Source organism: Myxocyprinus asiaticus, chromosome 47 (assembly GCF_019703515.2).
Source record: "Myxocyprinus asiaticus isolate MX2 ecotype Aquarium Trade chromosome 47, UBuf_Myxa_2, whole genome shotgun sequence".
NCBI classification, from domain to species: domain Eukaryota; kingdom Metazoa; phylum Chordata; class Actinopteri; order Cypriniformes; family Catostomidae; genus Myxocyprinus; species Myxocyprinus asiaticus.
In genome coordinates this window covers 10,710,001-10,732,543 of record NC_059390.1, presented here as the reverse complement: position 1 = coordinate 10,732,543, position 22,543 = coordinate 10,710,001, and the positions used below count along the sequence as shown (strand labels likewise).

At 37.0% G+C, this 22,543-nt stretch overlaps 1 protein-coding gene and 1 pseudogene across 2 annotated transcripts in view; both read right to left on the bottom strand.

The window, feature by feature from the left end:
- LOC127436593 (scavenger receptor cysteine-rich type 1 protein M130-like) overlaps positions 1 to 22,543 on the bottom strand; it is a 110,629-nt pseudogene that overhangs the window by 33,416 nt on the left and 54,670 nt on the right.
- The window catches only part of tmtc2a (transmembrane O-mannosyltransferase targeting cadherins 2a), a 60,142-nt gene that overhangs the window by 16,558 nt on the left and 21,041 nt on the right, over positions 1 to 22,543 (bottom strand). For both annotated transcript variants that reach the window (XM_051690872.1, XM_051690871.1), the window contains exon 2: positions 5,842 to 6,418. In XM_051690872.1, coding sequence (XP_051546832.1) covers positions 5,842 to 5,979 — 138 coding nt within the window. In that variant the 5' untranslated portion in view covers positions 5,980 to 6,418. The remainder of the gene's footprint in view (positions 1 to 5,841; positions 6,419 to 22,543) is intronic.

Sequence of the window (22,543 nt, the reverse complement as noted above, 5' to 3'; positions counted from 1 at the left end):
AACAAACCCTAAAACTACTGTAAATATGATAATTTAAACAACTTTACAGCTCAGTTAACAATAGAATTAATGTAAGTGTTTTTATAAAATTATAAGCTTCACATTTCTGCCTTTAAACCCTCCAAAAATTGGCCCCGTTCCACTGTAAGTGCCTCACTGTAATCTGGATTTGTGCTTTTTTTGAAAGAAAAGGAAGAATGAGCCGAAATTAATTTTTGTGGTAATCAAAAATATGCCACATTAAATGCTGTTGATTGAGCTTAACTTGTATTGAATATTCCATTAAATATTTAGTTGTTTTATTTTATTTTATTAAATATTACTCAATTCAATTTGATGGAATTTTGTTATGAAATTGAAATGCGTAAATCTTAAAATATATATTTTATTGAGAGTGAGTCAAAGAAGTTTGTTCACTTTTGTTTAATAAAGAGGTTTAGAATATAAACCCTCAGGCTCTCACACCATTTATACATATACATTTATACATCTGTAAATCAATTGACAGGAAAGCCTATTTTCTTCTGTAATTGTTTCTCGCAGAAGACAGAGTGCAGATTGGGGTAGTCAAAGTCAATGACATGGGAAATTAGATGCCACAGATTGATTATTTTAATTTCACACACAATGAGTCAGAAACTATGGACTAAATCCACAAGATTTTCTCCTTTTCTACTCGATATCTACAGTCACATCTTCAATCTATGGTCCAGCACTGAACTGTCCAATGATCTCTTTTTAATCACCTTGTTTTAATTCCCTGCACTTTTTAAACAGAACTATAAAATCAATCTCAGATTGGAGACACCACACAGAGTTAATCAACTGAGATGGAAATAATTTGAGATTATGACTAACAAGCTTGTACTGTTCCTTGACAAGGATACATAACATCCAAGTTTTTAAAACTGGCTGAAGTTATATTTCTTCATGGTTAACTTCAAGGTCCGAAGTGTGCTGCAACATAAGTGCCTATATGAACAGCCACTGATTAGAAGTTTATTATACCGGCATTAAGCAAAACCACAAGGGCAGCATGCCATATTTACCATGCCATATGGACTCGCTTTCTTTGATGTAGAGACTAGAGGTCGACCGATAGTGGATTTTGCCCACACCGATAACTCAGGTGGTGGAAAAGGCGATAACCAATTAATCGGCCGATAGTTTTTAAAATCGATATATAGAATGTTACAACATTTTCTTAGTTGGCACAGAGGTCAGAGTCCAAACTGAATAAAATCTCAGATGTAGTTTATTTTTCAACCAAAATCCCAATAATAATCAAGAAAAAAAAAAGAAGATTTGGTGCATAACATGGGACTTTTAACACTAGACAAGCCTGAAACACACTAGGGACATAGACTTGGCTCTGTTACATTGCTCTATATTTAATATTTACCAAATTAAGCTTTTTATAGCCTATATATTATTATTCACAATATGAATCTGTAAACACAATATATGTGCTGATGAGGTAAGTTTCTATACAGTCGCATTTTTCTTTGCATGCCCTCGCTTCAATAATAATAAAAAAAAAAAAATATATATATATATATATATATATATATATATATATATATATATATATAATTTTCAGAGGAACACGGAGGAATAAAAGACTATTGGCAAATATCGGCATAGTCCTTTGCCGATAACCGATAGTTCCAAACAGCAACTATTGGCACTGATTAATCGGTAAAACTGATATATCGTCTACCTCTACCTTCTTCTTGCTTAAAAAGCATTTGCCTTACAAATACCTTCTCCAGAAGGAACAAGGCTATGTTTCAACTTCATGCATAAAAACAAAACAAGTGTCCTCTGCTTTCAATGTACAATCTCCTGACTCAGCACATTCCTGCAGAATATTGAAATCAGACACAAGTAGTCAGGGCATTGGAGGACTCATTAAAGCTTATTGTGAGTTTTTTGAGAGGGCAAAGGAGGTGCTTGCTCTAGCTGCTCCTTATCAAAGCACTCAAAATGACGAAGGTTGAGGTTTCTGAGTTTCTCCTGAATTGTGTGAAGCTGTATGGATATGTGGCATCCTCTGCATAATTTCAGAGCTGTAATAGCATAAATTATGCCACATTAGTCAAGCTGTTGACTGCTTGAGCAAATCTTCTCACCCAGATTGAATTCAGACAAATGAGCAAAAATATTGTGTGCGTCATCACTGAATTCTATTTTACGAGAGAGTATGGAGCATTTCTCAAGAGCCGTGAAAGATCCATTCAACTAAGCAACATTTTCCCCAAAAATCTCAGTTTTGTTTGCTAATGAGTTGCATTTTCCTCCAAAAGTTCTCTTAGCAAATCACTATTTTATCTTCTTTTTTTTGTCCTTTGAGAATAAGACAGGTTGGCTGATGGTGTGGAGAATTTGCACTGCCTTTTGCACCACTGATATGCTGACAAAGACCAGAATGCATTCCAGACAATCTCCCAAGCTTTATCTCATCTCATTGCCTGATTAGAGAGCAAATGGGATGAAAATTTGCTCTCTGCATTGCACATTCATACAGCCAAAGAGAGAAAAAATGTATCTACAGTGTATTGTTTTAGATTCAAACTGCATCCAGGTCAAATCAAAGCGATATCATATATCCCTGGTGTTTGCTAGCCTCTAGAATATCAATGAAGGTGCCCTATCTTTTTTCATTACTTTGATATGCATTCATTACTCCATGAAAGTCTGAGGCACGTGGCATTAAGTATGCAAACCCAGTGCCTCCATGTTCAAAAACCATTCCAGATGATCCTATGGGATTTCTTATTGTTGACTGTTCATTCTGCATTTAATAAGGCCCATTTGAAAGAGTGAAAGCCAATCAGTGAGTAAATGAGAAAGTGCTTTTATAAAGAGAGAGAGGAAGTGAGGGCATGGTTTCCTTTCCTCTCTTCTCTTCCTCCTCATCCTTCTTTTTCTCCCTCCGTTTGTGTTCCCATGCGCTCGTGGCTGTCTGGAGAGTTTATAATCTCAGGAGTGATAACACTCTCTGCCGCCTCTCTCAGGGACCACCAGATTACCAGCAAGAAAAGCCGGAGACACAGAGGCCATGATAAAAGCATAGATGCCGGCAGCTGGCACGGCATTAGCATCTGAATGTGGAGCCTGGACTGGCAAGATTACTCTTACCCTATTGTCTGAAAAAGGGTGGAGAGAGCTGCAAAAATACACATTTATCATCATATAGGCAGGTCATGAGGTTTAAGTGTGATAGTGCCCATAGAATCATTAGAATCATCGGTATTTAGCATAAAAGGGGCACCTTTAAAACAGTAAAAAGCATCTGTTATCATGCAATGTTTGTAATTTGTCTGGGCAAATTGTCTTAGTGGATTGGGGCCGGTTGAATAAACACAGCCATTAACTTAAGACTTCGTCTAACAATTAGTCTGACTAGCTAGACGCCACAGAAAGGCTGTTGCATAAAACAAGCAGCTGTCTTTAGTAAGACAGTCTAATTTGCATTGCATTGTGGGAAAATTAAGACACTGAATGACTTAAAAAAAAAAAAAATGGCAGACTGTGGACGCTCAATACAGTTTCATTCGCTGAAAATATGTGCTTATTAGAGGAATACAATGCTTTAAAATAGATTCTAAGGAACAAATTTAGTCATTTTAACCCAAATAATAAAAAACACAAGAAATTCTGTTACCATCGTAGAAGTCAAAGTCTTCTACAAAGTCTCAACTCAAGCACCATTTAGCCCTCAACTGAAAACCCCACTGGCTCAGCTAAAAGTTATTTTCCATGGAAACATGGAATGTAAACAAAGGTTAGCCTAGGTGTGCGCTCACTGATATATATATAGAACTGGATTGTTCATGATGTCATATCAGTGAAACCAATGCGCCTCCATATTGCTATGCCCAAACATTCCAATGTCCCTTAATAAAACTTAATAGGAAATCATCTAATTTCAGTGAGTAAACATTAGTCATTCAATCACCAATTTTACATCTGAAATCTGCATGTACATCCCTACAATGCAAACATCCCACACAATTATTTAAAGTCAGAAATGTTTCCTGTTTCTTGAAAGCCTGAGCAAGTTAAGTTTATCTATATCAAACAGTATCCACCACTAACAAACATCATCAGCGAACAGATCAACTGAATGTAAACAAGTTCACTGAAACTGAGGTAAGATACAAACAGACATTTTCAAACTTATTTATTGTGAACATCAAAGTGTTTGTTCAGAGTTACCTGTTTTATGTTTTTATCAAAAAGTGTCTTGTTCTCGCGATCACTTCAATAAGAGCACTTCAATAAGAGCGCGCTCTCTCTCTCTCTCTCTCTCTCTCTATCACACACAGCGGGCACTCCGAAAGGGAGACATGCAAAGCAAAGTTGGTTAAAATTATACTGATACACTAGATTTAAATGGCAAACGAACACGTATTTATGACATGTATCCATGTACGACTACAGAGAGCACTTCAATATGAAAACAAGCAAATCCCGGGCATTTAAGGCGATTTAGAAATCCCGGTCTGACTTTTTTTTAAATCCCTTTCGGGGGTAAGGATGTATTGTCACCCTAAACAAGCAGATATTACAGCTTTTCCTACTTACATTACAACTTGTGGACAGTTTTGCCGCTTCCTTTGGTGATCGTCGTGCTGCACTGATAGACTGATCCACGTATATCTTCTACCTCGTAACGAATATTATCCATAAAAAGCTAATTAAACATTAAACATGATTGTCACTAGAGGGCAAAATGCAACTGTCCACAGGTCGGAGATGGTGAAAGGGGGGTGTTTTCGCCTGTCAGTCACTGATGCTCTATGACAGTTTGGGCATACTAAAATGGCCGCTCGAACACTTCCGGTGGCTTCATCTCCTGCTTGCAGTTTAACATTGTGTCAGCGATCCAGTTCTATATATATATATATATATATATATATATATATATATATATATATATATATATATATATATATATATATATATATATATATATATATATATATATATATATATATATATATCAGTGGGTGTGCTGTATTACATTTTGGTCATAAATTAGACCGATCTAAGTTTTTATGCAACTGACTGAGAAAGTTAAGATCAAACTTTAAGAGGACTAGTAAGACTAGTCTAAAAAGGTTTTATAAAACCGGCCCCTAGAGTAAAATTTTTTATTTATATGAAACAGGGAGATTTCAATGGTCTTTAAATATGCCTCTCACAATTCAACTTATTAATGCCAATGTGAAAAGTCCACACATTTGTCAGATTAGACCTTCATTGTGTGTTACAACAGAGACTATTTAGCCCAAGACGGACAAGCTCTATAAAAATGAATGGAAGACATTGTAACACCAAATAAGATACACAGAAACAGAAGTCCTGCCTTGTTCACCTGTCACTTAACTCAAGAATGTGAATGCGCATTTGCTGGACAAGCTTTTTAGCATGATCTGAGCTAAAGATCCACAATTAATGATACCATTGTTGTCAGATTTAACTGATATGAACTGATTTGAAAGATATTCTTTGATCGTAATCTTGCCCAACCGTTTTGGAAATTTCGGTCAGAATGGACAGAATGGTACTGATCCCAAAAAAGTTAATGTTGCCCTGTTGTTCAATCTGTCAAAGCAGGCACCTCTTTTCCAGGACCCATTTTCCACATAAGTAGAGTTTTGGTTCAAATTGACCAATTTTATAACACTACAGACTTTACTCTAACCCACCAGATGCAGATCTGTTCTAAAGGTTTTAAAGAGAATCAGATAATATAAACTGTTGACGTAGTTGTAGGTCTGTCTGTCTCAGCAAATTAGTTCTCAACCAGTCACACAACAACACAGATCTTACCTTCAGTACCATCATCGCTTGACATAGGCGAAGACGATGCACAACACAGAGGTCATAAACAGCTGACACAGCCAAAACTGTCACTCCCTGCTCCTTCCACAGTAAGGCTGCAGCAGCAGCACCCAGACTCCCGGCCATCCAGAGCCCTGCCCAACATAAAACCCCTGAGTTGGTCCTGAGATGGCAGTACTGGGCATAACAGTGCAAAGACAGTAGGAAGCAAAATGCTGCGCCAACATCTGCTCGCCCGACCACCCCAGCTACTGCTTCAGTGTGTATGGGATGAGAGGCAAAGAGCAGTCCTGCCAACAGGCTCCATGGTCCTCCACCCAGCAGGGGGCGACAGAGTGCAGTGAAAAGTGAAGTGACGCAACAGTGCAGGCCTACGTTGACCAGGTGGTAGCCCCATGGATCCAGGCCACCAAGGACATAGTTGAGGCGAAAAGAAAGGGTGCAGAGTGGGCGGAAAGACTTGTGGCTGCCGCTGTGAGTCAGCAGAGTGCCCCAGAAGTCATCATACAGAATGTTCGTCCAGGGAGTGTCTGGTAGCAGGTCTTGATTGGTTCTGATTGCTCGGCTATATGAGAGGGAGAGAGAACAAAAAGAGAAAAGTTGCAGACAGATGGGTTTATGCATGATAAATGCGTGCTATACTGCCTAAAGGGACATTTAGTATGACAAATACATCATCAACAGTGGCATAACATTCTGCATTTTGTTCTCTTTTGTTGTATTTATGTACACACATACACATATACACACACCAGGTGGTGATGCATCCCTGGAGCGATTGCGGTTTATGTTAGCACATAATTAAGAACACTGTGAAAGCACTACTATGACTCAACTAACAGCTTTATAGCCTAAAAGACATGATTATTGTCTCCATTAATCTGTCTATTTAACACATCCACATCCTAAACAAAGATTTCTGGTAATCTGTGCGTTTAACTTGTACATTGCTTGGAACCCAAGACTACTGGCAGTGTGTTATTTTACTAGGATCAGAATGTCATGTACTGTGTATGGATGTGTGTGTGTGTGTGTGTGTGCATGCGTGTGTGTGTGTGTATGGTGGTTTTAGAGGCCAAATTATACATCCTTTATGCAAAGATAATAGAGGAAGTAAGATGGTAATGGACTGTTGTAGCAAATTCATGAAAAATATAGGCCTACAATTTGGACATTTTCATCTTTCTAGTATACTGTATTTACTGTAAATATATATATATATATATATATATATATATATATATATATATATATATATATATATATATATATATATATATATATATGGCAATGAAACCACAATAACAACTACAAAAAAAAATAGCAAACAAATAAATTAACTACAGTTGAAGTCAGAAGTTTACATACACTTAGGTTGAAGTCATTAAAACTCATTTTTTAACCACTCCACAGATATAATATTAGCAAACTATAGTTTTCCAACAATTGCTTATAGACAGATTGTTTCACTTTTAACTGACTATATCACAATTCCAGTGGGTCTTAAGTTTACATACACTAAGTTAACTGTGCCTTTAAGCAGCTTGGAAAATTCCAGAAAATTATGTCAAGCCTTTAGGCAATTAGTAGTTTGGAGCGAAAAGTGCAACTCAATCCCAGAACAACAGCAAAGGACCTTGTGAAGATGCTGGAGAAAACAGGCAGACAAGTATCTATATCCACAGTAAAACGAGTCATATATCGACATAACCTGAAAGGCTGCTCAGCATGGAAGAAGCCATTGCTCCAAAACCACCATAAAAAAGCCAGACTACGATTTGCAAGTGCACATGGGGACAAATATCTTACTTTTTGAAAAATGTCCTCTGGTCTAATGAAACTAAAATTGAACTGTTTTGCCATAATGACCATTGCTATGTTTGGAGGAAAAAGGGTGAGGCTTGCAAGCCAAAGAACACCATCCCAACCGTGAAGCATGGGGGTGGCAGCATCATGTTGTGGAGGTGCTTTGCTGCAGGAGGGACTGGTGCACTTCACAAAATAGATGGCATCATGAGAAAGGAAAATTATGTGGATATATTGAAGCAACATCTCCAAGACATCAGCCAGGAAGTTAAAGCTTGGTCGCAAATGGGTCTTCCAAATGCACAATGACCCCAAGCATACCTCCAAAGTTGTGGCAAAATGGCTTAAGGACAACAAAGTCAAGGTATTGGAGTGGCCATCACAAAGCCTTGACCTCAATCAGACAGAAAATCTGTGGGTAGAACTGAAAAAGCGTGTGCGAGTAAAGAGGCCTACAAACCTGACTCAGTTACACCAGTTCTGTCTGGAGGAATGGGCCAAAATTCCAGCAACTTATTGTGAGAAGCTTGTGGAAGGCTACCCAACAAGTCTGACCCAAGTTAAACAATTTAAAGGCAATGCTACCAAATACTAACAAATTGTATGTAAACTTCTGGCCCACTGGGGATGTGATGAAAGAAATAAACGCTGAAATAAATCATTCTCTCTACTATTATTCTGACATTTCACATTCTTAAAATAGTGATCCTAACTGACCTAAACAGGGAAAGCATTCTACGATTAAATGTCAGGAATTGTGAAAAACTGAGTTTCAATGTATTTGGCTAAGGTGCATGTAAACTTCTGACTTCAACTGTAGAAAATTAATTAATGAATTAAAAAGTATAAATCTTTCAAATCAGTATTCTTGCCATAAATGAGGGAACGGAAGCCTGTGTTTCAATGGTAGTCAACACACTAGGCTTGCAGTACAAGTGGAGCTATTTCCTGTAACCCACATTTCTCTGTAAAGCTCTCTGTGACTCCAAACATGAGAAAGCCTGCAATGTTTTCAGATGCCAGGAAACACAATGCTGGGAAAGAAAAGAGAGCTCTGGCTGCCATCATGCTTTGACCTCCGTACGAGGTCATGGCCTAGTAACCGACCACATACCACCAAATAGACAACATCCGTTACTTCAAATGGGCAGATTAATTGTCATGTAAAGCAATGACTGAGAAATTGTTTGTGTCCGAAATGTCTCTATACTGTATGTGACTACAATTTAAATATCTGTGTAACACTTTATGAATTTCTACACTGTAGACCCTGATAGTTTTATAAATGGACCATGGTGTTTGTTTGCAAACAACTGTACATTATTAAGGCTCATCTAGGTTTATCTACTGTATTTGGTATGTTGCTGTTGTGTATGTTTGTTTATAAGGTAATCTTGTTTTTTAAATTGGGCACCAGAAAATCAGATTACTTTGAATATAGCTTAGTTCAATAAGAGCAGCTTTGCTCTGGGGTCATGACTGAAGCATTTGCAAATAACTGTGTACCGTTTTAAAGGCCATTACAAAACACTCAAAAACAAAGATGTAATTAAGAGAGACAAATCAAAACACAAGTAAAAATCCTCTGGATGTACACCATGGTTTTGAATTTTGTGTGGTCCCATCACATTTCTGTAAATGAAGACGCTCATAAGAAGGCAGTTGTGACACTTACCACTTGAGTCTCTCCAAAATATTTATGTTTTGTAGATCATTGCTTTCCATTCCATATTTAACCCACAGATAATCCAGCCTACAGCCTTGAAAACTGTGGGGCTGTCAATTGAGCAGAGAAATTACATTTAAATTACCTTAAATATTTTCAAAATTGGAATAATATTCAGATTTTAAAGTCAGCTGATTTTTAAACTGACGTTGATTCCTTTGTCCATAAGAGGGCGCAATAAATATATAAACCATACAGCACCATTATATTATTGCAAAGAACATTCCTGGCTGTTAAAAAAAAAAAAAAAAAAAGAGCATTTCACTTTCAACTAATGTGCATAAAATAAATAAGTTTTAGTTGGTCCATATTCTCAAATGTTAAGTCAAAATTAAAACGAGGGGGGAAACGCCTCAGTAGGCAGTATACATGGTGTTACACTTGCACTGATGCGTTTACTATCCCAGACACAAGCTATAATAACAGTAAAATACCACATTGTTTTTTATTCATTACAGTTGTATGTAGGGTAGCAATATTCCCAGATAGCAGAGGTATTCGGCTGAACTCGGTGGTGAGCCGGCTCAGAATATGAGCACAGGCCAGGGGCTGTTCAAAAGACACATTTTAAAGTTGAACTCCTTTTCTGACAAAGTGTTTAAAGAACACATTGCTTAATCTGAGAAATGCTTATAAGAGAGCAAGATGCAACAGCCAAGTACCTCTACCTACTGTAAGGGGCTGGTCACACCGAACACGTCGCTTTTGCAACCATCCATTTGTATTTCTTTGTAAACGCTCGCTAGACGAACGTCTTTGTTTCGCTTTGTTTTTGTTTATTCGGCGTCGCGTGCAGGAGCGCTGTTTTAGATGCTGCGTCTAATTAAAAAGAACTTTAAAAAGCATATTGAGACACCTGCTTTCTGTTAAACTGTATTTGTTTTGTTGTGTCTAACCTTTTTAGCGCAAGAATGTGATCAATCTGAAGTCATCATCAGTTCTTGGCACACATCCAAAATTCGAATGCACAGTTTTAGCATTCGAATGTGCAATTGTTTCTTAAATTCAACGAATATTCGAATTTCGAATTTTAATTTGACAGCCCTAGAAAACTGTACTAGCTATTGGAAAAAAAGACTGCAAGTTTACCTGCAGGCAACTTACTAGCATGCTCAAAGTCTGCTTGAAAAATACAAGAAAAACATGTAATTTTTTTAATTGACCCAAGGGCAGTTGACCGAATAGTGCTGAGTATTGGAGAGGGATGAAGAGGTTTACATCTCAGTGCAGAAGAATATTTATGTGGTGCTAATCTGACGCTAACAGGATTACAGGCAGATCATGGATACAAAGTGATTTAGGGTCACAGCTGGAGGAACAAGGTCTTAATCTCTTTAAACTTGTCCCATCAGAGGGTTTGATTGTGTGGGTACACGCCAGTCAAATGAGATGTTTTCATTTGTTTTATATGTGTTTGACATTTTTACAATCTCATAGATGAAAATCATTTGTTGGTTTAATAGCTCACTTAAACTAATTAACTAAAATTAAGCAATAAGTAATAAGTGAATACCAATACAGATAAGCAAATCTTATTTGGCATCTCTGAAACCCCATGTTGCTAAGTGTTCATAAACCGTCTATGGAAAGCAATCCTCGGGCAAACTGGCAGCAATTTTAAACAACAAGATCATAAATGCCTCTGCATTTACGCTGCTCACAAATGCTGGACAACTGTGATAGATTTATGTTTCATTTAACTCCTATTGGCAAGGGTTCTTTTATTTGTTTTAACAGAGAGCAAGTATAAAAAGACCCGATTGTCCATGGAACAAGGATAAGTTCCATTATATGATAAAAACAGAGCCAAAGAAATTATTTTAACAGTTGCTGGTCATATCTGGGTGAGAATTATGCCTGGTAGTTTAGGGTTTTGGGATATTTTAGGTCAGATGTCCCTACAAGCACAACAAATTGAAAAAGCTATCAATGCAAAAGAGTTTTCCTATAATTTGTATTTTCATGCATTAATAGACAGATCTAACCATGCTGAAGTGAACGCCTCATTGCAACCTGCCACAGATTTGCTCCGACAGTCTAAAGTCTTATTTTTGTAATCTATTTGATACTGTACCGTATGTTCCATTGGGTCCCTGAAGAGTAGTGTGTTCTTGTAAAATTAAAATCTCCTCCAGAACTTCAAAAGTAACTGATAATACAGAAGGAAAACTAAATTTGCAGCAAAATAAAGTGTGAAATATCTCTCAATGTTAATGATTTCCTCAAGGCATCATTAATATTGAGATATTCTAATTTGTGCAAGCAGGATGTGTAATGTAGCAGCTTAGCTCCTTTATCACTTGCTGAAATATTTACACACAATGTTTGAGTGTTTATGGAGGTTGTTTTACCATAAATTAAAACTAGTATACACCAAGAGTAAACGGAGGAAAGAACACATTAGTCCGCACTTCAGCCAAATGTCTGAAAGATGTGACACTTCAGAGAATCACAATCTAAACATCAGGCAGACAGGTATGGCTCTAATTACATGCAAACAACAAAACCATGCTTTATTTTTACATTATTTTTCATTTAGCAGATGCTTTCTTATCTAAAGTGATTTACAGTAGAGTAAATAGTCAATAAAGTGGCAATCCCCCCATGGAATCACAGAAATTAGGTTTAAACCTGCAACCCTTGAGTTACATACCCACATCTTTAACCACTATAGAAACCACCACATATTTCAGTTACTAAGTCGACAGCTCATCAGAGTAGTTCCAGAGGCACAGCTAAGAGAACCTAGACATTGTAACATGTTACGGTACACTGCATCTGACATACATCTTAAACTATCATCTAGCTGACCATTTCCCCAAATGGTTTAACGTTAAACATCATCAGCACCAAAACAATCACTGTGCGCTCCACCTTTAATCACACACAATATTTTATGTTGTGCATTTGAAAGGTTGAGTATGCAATATTCTCCAAAAAGCACTTAAGTGGCAACTTCATCTTGCAACTAGCAATAATAAATTCAGTGCCACTATCCATCAATGTACATTCTCATGTTAAAAGACATTTACAGGGGGCTCATGCAGTTAACAAAAGCCAAACTGAACTAAAGAGCCAGTGATCAAAGCCAACAAATACTTACAGCTGGCCAGATGTTGAAGCCAACACTGGCATTAGTATTTTACTAGGCCAAGATCCTGATTAGGATTTTGCCCTCTTCTGAAGAACTGGAAACCATTCATGAAAATAAAGACTTTTAACAGACAATCAGGGCAGACACAGCTCTTCCGGACACTTTTTTTTCCCCTGTCCACCCAATCGAATACACTGGCAGACTTGGGTGGAGCAGGGAAATGGCAGGCTCGTATTGTCGGAGCTAGACTCTTTCATCTGCTCAGAGACAACACTTCCTGATTAACCCAACAACAGCTACAGGGGAATCGCTTGCCAAGGCCTGTTGCAAGCATACAGCAGCAGAATGCAGAAACAGAGAGATAGGGGCGTTTAATCAGACAAAACAAATTACAGCCAAAGTGGCTGTTAGCATTTAATCATACACTGTAAAGTCCAAATGTCTTAGACGACATTTGAAATCTAGAATTTTTTCATTTAAACTTTTTGAAAAATGTAGAGAAAAAATGTAAAAAATGTAAAAAAAAAAAAAGAAAAAAAAAGAAAGGCAAAATGAAGAAGAAATATTTAAGATTCTGCTCTATTTGGTCAGTAATGAAAAATAAGCAAATTTGTGACATTGGCCATGTTAACTCCTTCGTACAAAAGGTCAGATTTCCTTGCTTCCATGGAAACACACAAGATGCTCTTTGAAACTTTTGCAAATCATGTTGCAATAACATGGACCATAAGACTTTGCACAAACTTGCCCATGCCAGCTCAAGTGCATGCTGTCATTAAAGGAAAAGTTCACCCAAAAATTATAATTCTCTCATCATTTACTCATTCTTATGCCTTCTCAAACTCATATTACTTTCTTTGTTCTGCACAACACAAACAAAGATTTTTTTGAAGGAGATACAGTATGATGTTTATATCCATACAATGCAAGTCAATGGAGCTGTAACTTTCCAAGCTCCAAAAGGACAAAGGCAGCATGAATGTAATCCATAAGACTCAAGTAGGAACGCACCGATCCGATACCTGGATCGGTATCGGCTCCGACGAGCCCGATCCAAATCCGATACTGTGTGTTAGTCATGTTCATTACTGTCAAGCTCCAAAAATGACATAAAAGAACCATAAAAACACCATTAAAGCAGTTCATATGACTCGTGCATTTTATTCAAAGCCACTTGATGTACGATAGCTCTGTGAATCTCAAAAGGCTGTGTTTAATAAGTAAATATATAATATGCATGCACAACGTCAGCACGTTAGTGAATGGCACTGCTCTGTTGACACAAACTCACACACAGGCTGGTGATGCACTCGCGGCTATTTTTAGCCTTCACAGCGGTGCGCAATATTTGAGCGCTACTCAAGAACAGCATCTCAGATGTAGATGCTCAATAATTCGGTTCACTTATAATATGCATTTAGAACGGCACCGGAGGTGCATTTTACCAGAATTTGAATAAGCAGCGAACTAAAACTACTGTGAACTTGCCTACAAACAGACACATACAGGACTACCTGGAGAGTTTAGAATGTCAAGAGATCTGAATCCTTTAAAGTCCAGATACAAGTTGAAACATTTAATAAAAAAATTTAAAAAAACACACTGGATTCTTTTCTACTGAAGACTTGAATTACTGCTAATTTTGCTGCTGCATTATCCAGTATACTAGTTAATAATAAAGTGTTTCTTAATAAGCTATACATTTATATTGAAATAATGTGTAGTTAGAGGTTTGTGTTTCTTTACATATTAAAGAGTACTCCCAATTAGTTCCACACAATAATGTAAATATATTCTAAACTGATTATGCAAAAAACAACACTGGTATCGGCTTGGAATCGGTATAGGCAGATACTGAAATTTCCGATATCGGAATCGGATCTGAAGATAAAAAGGGGCATCGGTGCATCCCTAGACTCAAGTGGTTTAATCCGTCTTCTTAAAGGAATAGTTCACCCAAAAATGAAAATTTGCTGATAATTTACTCACCCTCAGGCCATCCAAGATGTATCATATGTAAGGTCACGCGTCATGTGGAGGAGGAGTCAGGATGCACGTCATTGTTTACATTGTTTTTATTATTATTTTGAAATGATTTTTTTTTATTTTATATTGTTTTTAAATTGTTTTGGACTGTTTTGGTTTGTGAACGGCACAAGTTTCTCTTGTAAACAATGACGCGCTTCCTGACTCCTCCTCCACATGACGCGTGACCTTACCAACGAGCTTACGTCATCCCTCTAATGAGCGCACATCACAGAGATGTACAGAAGCGAACATTTGTAGTTAAAAAGTATATAAGTATTGTTTTGTTTCTAAAAATAATCAATCGCTTGGGTTCAGAAGAACTTTATTTGTCGACTGGAGTCGTGTGGATTATTTCGATGCACCCTAAATATGCATTTTGGACCGTCAAAAAATGGAGTACACTCACTTGCATTGTTTAAAGGAGGAGGCCTGAAATGAAATCCTAAAAGTCTTAAATTCTGTTTTGATGAAGAAAGAAACTCAGATACATCTTGGATGGCCTGAGGGTGAGTAAATTATCAGCAAATTTCCATTTTTGGGTGAACTATTCCTTTAAGCAATACAATCGGTTTTGGGTGAGAAACAGACCAAAATGTAACTCATCATTCACTATAAATGACATCTGCATTTTCCTTGGTGCAATCATGAGAGAATTTTGATTATACTTCCATGAACTTGTTCCTTGCAAGTCGTATGGATTACTTTTTTGCATGTATGTATGTATGTATTATATATATATATATATATAAATACAGCATATCTCTTTCACATCATATCACATAATTTCACAAATTACAGTTTGTGTTCCACAGAAGAAAGTCATATGAATTTGAGATGGCAATAAAGGTAAGCAAAACTTTTGGACTCCACTGTCTGACAGTGTGGATAGAGACACTAGACAAAATATAAAAGCATTGCTGGACCCTCATACAAATAGCATGGACAGAATTTCAATGATCTGAGCAGACCCAATGATCTGTGATACATCTCACTTTGAGAATTGATCTGAGAGTTTCCTGAAACATTGATCTCCAGTATGAGACATCTGGGCTAATCCCAAAGTGATGCCATGATAATGGAATAGCCATTAAACTAAGCACAAAGAAGCCCTGTTACCCCAAAAATGGATGATGTCCATGAGACGGCCAGTGGCAAGGATTGCCACAGAGAGAGCAGTAGTTAAAGGAAATCAATGCATTATAAAACCACTGCAGTCAAATTAATCAGGTGCATTGTCTGGACGTATTAAGGATTTAGGATTGAGTATTTCACAATTTACAATGCTGTGACAGTTTTAAGTAAACAAGCCTAATTGAGTAACTTAAGTAATTAAGCAGCTGGGATCAGGTATGACATATTTTAGTGGACGTTTATAAAAGAAATGTTTGGATAAGTATTGCGGCTGTAATAGGTGGTTGAGTCATCGAAAGTATTGTCATGTCGCCGGTTGAACTTTTAATAGCCTATTTTGATAACCCTGAGCAAATCATGGATCTCACAGAAGTAAACGAGACTCTTTTGAGGGACACAGGGAAGAAGAGAGCAATAAATATACTGTATTTCCAGTCTTATTTTATTATTCCAACGTTTTTAAAACATAGACAAAGAGGGACCCCTGCTCCTCAATTTCTCTGTCTCAGTGACCCAGTAAAGTCTCACAGTCTGAATGCTTTGACAGCTGTGAAGATGCACATCTAAAAAATTGAGGGCTGACCCATTTATTCAAGGTGTTCAGCAAGGTCTTGATATGTATCCACTTAGGCAGCTGGAACTAAACTGAACTGGTGGGCTTAAGGCCCCTGTATTTATACTACTATTTATATTACTGGAAAGTTCTAGAAGTTACTCCAAGTTAACTCAGCACTGAATCTATTTGGAATGTTCTGGAAAATAGGCAAATTTCAAAATATCACTGTCTTGGTCACAAAAGCAAAGTTTGTGGGGAATAATAGCCATTTTCTATACTTTTGAGGCATAAGCAATTAGGAAATAACACACTACACAGGAACCAAAAAAAAAATAAAACAAATAATAATTGTTACACGGTGTAATCAGCATGATACAACATCCTCTTGTCAGGCTGTGTAATAATTAGATAAGTCTAAGTTGATAATTAAAAGGTCATTTCTGTGTTGTCTGCTTTGCAGTGATAAATGATGGCTTTGATTAAATACTGACAGTGCTTCTTTCTCTGTCTGGCTGACTGCCTTACTGACAAAGCAAAATGTATGCACTAGTCGAACCATCACTGTTATACTAGTTCTGTTGTTTCTAATAATCATAGATGTTTTTACTTTACCAAGATGCTTTTTTGAGTAACAAATTAAAATGATGCTTACTCAAAATAACCACTTCAGAAAAAAGTCAACCATTTCCTGTTAAATTCAAACACATTTGGCATTTTATTACATCTCAAGTATTCTATGAACAAACTAATCTCTGTTATAATTGGATGAGTCTATGTGAGCCCACTTTGAACATATTTCACATCAAATCTATTTGCCCCACATAAGAAAAACAATGTGCTTTTCATAGGGGCATTTAGCCCCTGCAACAGGGGGGCTTTTTACCCTAAATACTATCCTTTCACTTATTGGACAGTTATTGAAAAAAATTTGATTTAATGACCTTAAACAAAACTCAAAAGAAAATTTGTTAATTTCAGGGAAATTTTACTTGAAACATAAATTTGCAACATTTTAAAAAATATAAAAAATTAGATCAAATTGCCTCAGAATCAACCTTTAGACAACAAATGCAAAGATCTCATGGATCAGGAAAATTCTGCAGTACAAAGTGTCAAACAGGTGTTCAGGAAAATCCTGTGGTAGTTTTTATTGCTATTTAGTGTTTTGGGAGAAAATAAAATCAATGGAGCCTTTTACCCCACAGAGCCTTTAGCCCCGTTGTACCCTAATGATTATTTATTTATTAACTCTTATCAAATTCTTTGTCTATCCCTCAATCTCTTCCACTGTCTCTTTACTCATTTCAATGATGTATGTCTTCTTGGTCTTATCAGTAGATGTAAGCTCATGGCAGAGTGACCTACAAAGCTCCCACCTGCTGGAGAAGAGAGCAGCTGAATGTATTCAGATTCAGAATGGATTCAATTTGCGGGCTCTCGTCTATAGAGGGGGAACAACGTGAAAGTGAAGTGTACAAATGCAGAAATGACGAACAGCAGGTTCTAATGGGACTCTTGTATTGTCTGACCAGCCCAGATAATTTATTGGACACCAGACTGAAAAGAAACAGAACAAAACCAGGCCAGAGGGAGAAAGAGGAAATACTGAACCTGTTCATCAAATTCTATTTGTCCTGCTTTCCATCTATTCCTCCATGGCCCCAAACGCTAGCTATATTACTTTCTTTCTCTTTTTGTAACCATTTTCAAGGGATTTACTAATTGGCAAAAACTGCAAGCAGCCAGCTGTGCCTTGTCCACCTCTTTCTCTCAAGATACACATAAAACCACACTAAACAGGGAATGGTAAAGCTTGTCTGGTCTGAATCTGACATGGTTTGAATTAGGCTAGTGGTCGTGTATGTAGCACTCATCTCATCTGCCATTTTCTAAATGTTTAAACATAATTTAACAGACAACATGTTGTGGTTCTGGGCTCAAAGCCACAGATACTTACAGATATAGTGATTATTTAAGTTTGTGAGGAGACTGATAGGCAGACTGTGTGTGTGTCATTGCGGATTCGTAATTTTTTGTTTTTTTGATAAAATCTTTCGAATTTTCATTCTGGCTTTAGAGCTCCCCACTTCTGTGTGGCACTTAATTGAATGGATCTCTAACCTGGTCACAACACAAAGAAAATCAAGACACACAGCCAAAGAAAGACAGGTCATTTCCCTACCGGTCAATCTCAAACTATTCAATCAACTCTTTCTCACTGACAAAGTCAATAAGAACTTGCCAAAGTAAAATAATTAGATGGAAGACTGAAGAGAGATAAAGGTAAAAGAGGGATGGATTTATGGAGCTGTTAAAGTGTAAGAGAGGAATAGAATAAAGGAGGAAATAGAGACAGAGACAGAGGAACAGAGACTGAGAAGAGAAAAATGGAGCAAAAGAGAGATTATGCGCTGGCGAGACCTACTACTGGATCACAGCAATCTATTAACTCAAACTCACGCACATTCATTAACACAGGACAAAAACAGATGGCACTGTGCCATACAATGAGCAATGTACTGACTCTTCGCTAAATAGAAAGCGGTACAAATTTCCATTTCATCAGATACTGACAGATGATGTCTGCAGCCATTGCTTTTGGAGAATGACCTGAAGAGAAATTCAGAGCTCCGAGACAGATATACACAGCAGGCAGCAGTTTATCTAAATCTCAGTCTGAAATATGGATTCTTTCCATTTATTGAAATCAAGTGAGGCCAGATATAACACAAATTCCAAGCCCTGTTGTTGTGGCCTTACTAGGGTCAGACACAGTATGAATAGTAATAATATCTGTTAACCAGATAAGAATAAACAGTGTTCATGAAAATAGAAATGAGCGGACTGAATGTAACTTGACCTGCCTAAATGAACAACAGTGTGAACTGTGTCAGTATGAGGAGGTTAGCCAATCATACCAGAGGACATTTAGATATAGAAGTCTTCAAGGTACAGTAGTTAAAAAAAAAAACTAAAGGCTGTCAATTTAACACGTTGTGATTAATTACATTAAAAATGCATTCAAATTGTTTACTATAAATATTACTACAATCGGAGCAACTCGAGCTTGAAGTATCACCTTCATGTTTTTGCGAGTCCCAATCAGCAGGGGGCAACAAACACACTTATTGATGGCAATCAGCACAAGGTGAGGAAGTGTTCTGCATTAAATACAGTTGAACGGAGCAGCTCTAGGGGACTCAGAATGCAGGGGTCTCGAGATGTGTTTTTCTAAATTTCAAACTATGTTTAACTGGACATATTACCCTAAAAATGCTGTGTTTGACGCAATGCAACCAAAGTGAGATGCATCAAAAGCGTGATGCATGTGTACACTGATGTGTCCTTAAAAAAGCCCTTATAAAAAGTATACCTCGGACAGATTGATGAATTCAATTGCAAAATGGACTGCTGTGGTCTGTAGGTAATGACAGGCTAACGCAGGCTTAGGCTTATTTTTAATGATATGGAAATAAACAATGGGTCTGTTCCAAAACCTTGTGAGCCCATGCTCTGTGATTTTGCACTAAGATTCAAGAATTCTGGGTAAGAGTCCAGAATTTTATCTGTGAGGTTTTAGATACTCAAATTTCATTCTGCCCCAGACTATGTATATTGGGTGATGAGGCAGTTATTAAAGTACGTGACAAATATACAAAAAGCTGGGTCCAAACTAGTGTAATGATTTGCAGACAAATAATTCTTAAAGGATGGAAGTCAAATGGTGCTCCCTCATTTCAAGAACGGTTCGCCGAATTGGGCAGGGTGGGGGCATTTGAAAAGATGTCATACAAGCGGCTTGGCAGACTGGACGCATATGGTAAGAAATGGGACACGTATTTGTCCTTTCTGGAAGGCTCTCAGTGAGGACCATGTGGAGAGACAAAATTGTAGTAGTAACTGTGGATTCTGTTCTTTGTGGATTTCTTCCTTTTCTATTTGTTTGTTGATTTTTATATATTTGAATATCTCAAATATTTTTTGTTTGTTGTTTATATGTGTGCATTGTGTAATTTACGATTTGACCACAGGGATGTTTGTTGAGGGACAGGGTGGGTTGGGAGAAGGGGAGGGGTAAATAATGGGGGTTAAAATTGATTCTGTGTGTGTGTGTGTGTGTATATATATATATATATATATATATACACACACACAGGTGGCCAAATGTTTGGAATAATGTATAGATTTTGCTCTTATGGAAAGAAATTGGTACTTTTATTCACCAAAGTGGCATTCATCTGACCACAATGAATATTCAGGACATTAATAGCGTGAAAAATTACTATTACAATTTGAAAAAAAAAAAATTCAGAACTTCACTCCTTCAGAGATCTCATCAAAAAATCCCTCACGTGCAGCAATGACAGCTTTGCAGATCCTTGGCATTCAAGCTGTCAGTTTGTCCAGATACTCAGGTGACATTTCACCCCACGCTTCCTGTAGCACTTGCCATAGATGTGGCTGTCTCGTCGGACACTTCTCACATACCTTACAGTCTAGCTGATCCCACAAAAGCTCAATGGGGTTAAGATCCATAACACTGTTTTCCAATTATCTGTTGTCCAATGTCTGTGTTTCTTTGCTCACTCTAACCTTTTCTTTTTGTTTTTGTTTCAAAAGTGGCTTTTTCTTTGCAATTCTTCCCATAAGGCCTGCACCCCTGAGTCTTCTCTTTACTGTTGTACATGAAACTGGTGTTGAGCGGGTAGAATTCAATGAAGCTGTCAGCTGAGGACATGTGAGGCATTTATTCATCAAACTAGAGACTCTGATGTACTTATCCTCTTGTTTAGTTGTACATCTGGCCTTCTACATCTCTTTCTGTCCTTGTTAGAGCCAGTTGTCCTTTGTCTTTGAAGACTGTAGTGTACACCTACACCTACATACAGATTGTATGAAATCTTCAGTTTTTTGGCCATTTCAAGCATTGTATAGCCTTCATTCCTCAAAACAATGAATTACTGACATGTTTCTAGAGAAAGTGGTTTCTTTTTTGCCATTTTTGACCTAATATTGACCTTAAGACATGCCAGTCTATTGCATACTGTAGCAACTCAAAAACAAACACAAAGACAATATTAAGCTTCATTTAACAAACCAAATAGCTTTTAGTTGTGTTTGATATAATGGCAAGTGATTTTCTAGTGCCAATTGAGAAATTTAGCAAGATTACTCAAGAATAAGGTGTTGGAGTGATGGCTGCTGGAAATGGGGCCTGTCTAGATTTGATCAAAAATTCCTTTTTTCAAATAGTGATGGTGCTGTTTTTGGTGAATTAAAGCACCAATTTCCTTCCAAAACAGCTAAATCAGTGCATTATTCCAACCCGCCAGTGTGTGTATATATATATATATATATATATATATATATATATATATATATATATATATATATCGTTTTGGCTGAATTCTAAAGGTAGCATCGTATGTATCCTTCCCCGGGTAGGCAATCCCAGAATGCATCGTGATTAGCTCGGCAGGAAAATAAATCCAAGATGGCGGGCGAAGCGAGAGAAATGTAAATTATAAATACGCTTATATTCCACCCAATACTGAAAAGTATAGATAAATAACCATTTAATATGATACAAAACTGACTATTTTACCCAAAATGTGTGTGTGCTGTGCATATTTATGCTCATTAGAGGATCGCATTTTCATTTCCCTCACGTCACCTGTATTGAAATCAGTTTCGAATCAAGTGTCCTGTGTGCTGCGCGTGAGGAGCACTATTTGAATGATGCACGGAGCTGCCGCCTATGTAGAGCATTCCAAATCGGTCTCTTATGAGGTATAATTTCAGTAAGGATGCTGCCATGGAAGACAGCTGCCTATGTAGGCAGTAGAAAGCAAGGCAGCTCATTAAGTTTTGGAACAGACCCAATATATTGCCTTCTAAAACCACTTTTTGTATTGACTAATCAATGCTTTACTCGTCTACTACAATAGTGTAATGTTTTTTAATTATCTGAATTATTATATTTATTAGTATATTACATTTATTATTATTTAATCATTATATATTGAATTATTTTTATTTGGGGGCATTATTCTGCAAATATTGATTATATGTGATTTACTGTGATTAATTAATAGCCATATCATGTGATAAATTTGATTATAAATTTTAATCGATTGACCACACTTAAAAGTGTCAAACTAAATTACATCTTTTGAGTGCAAGAAACCTTGATTAATATTATGGAGTGGACTTCATGGGAAAAAATAATATACAACAAAAGTGTAGATATGGCCCTTTAAAAATCATGAAAGGTTAATTTGTGACACAGTATACCCCTTTTTGTAGCTGTGAATACAAAGAGGAAACTGTTTGAGATGGCTCAGATGAT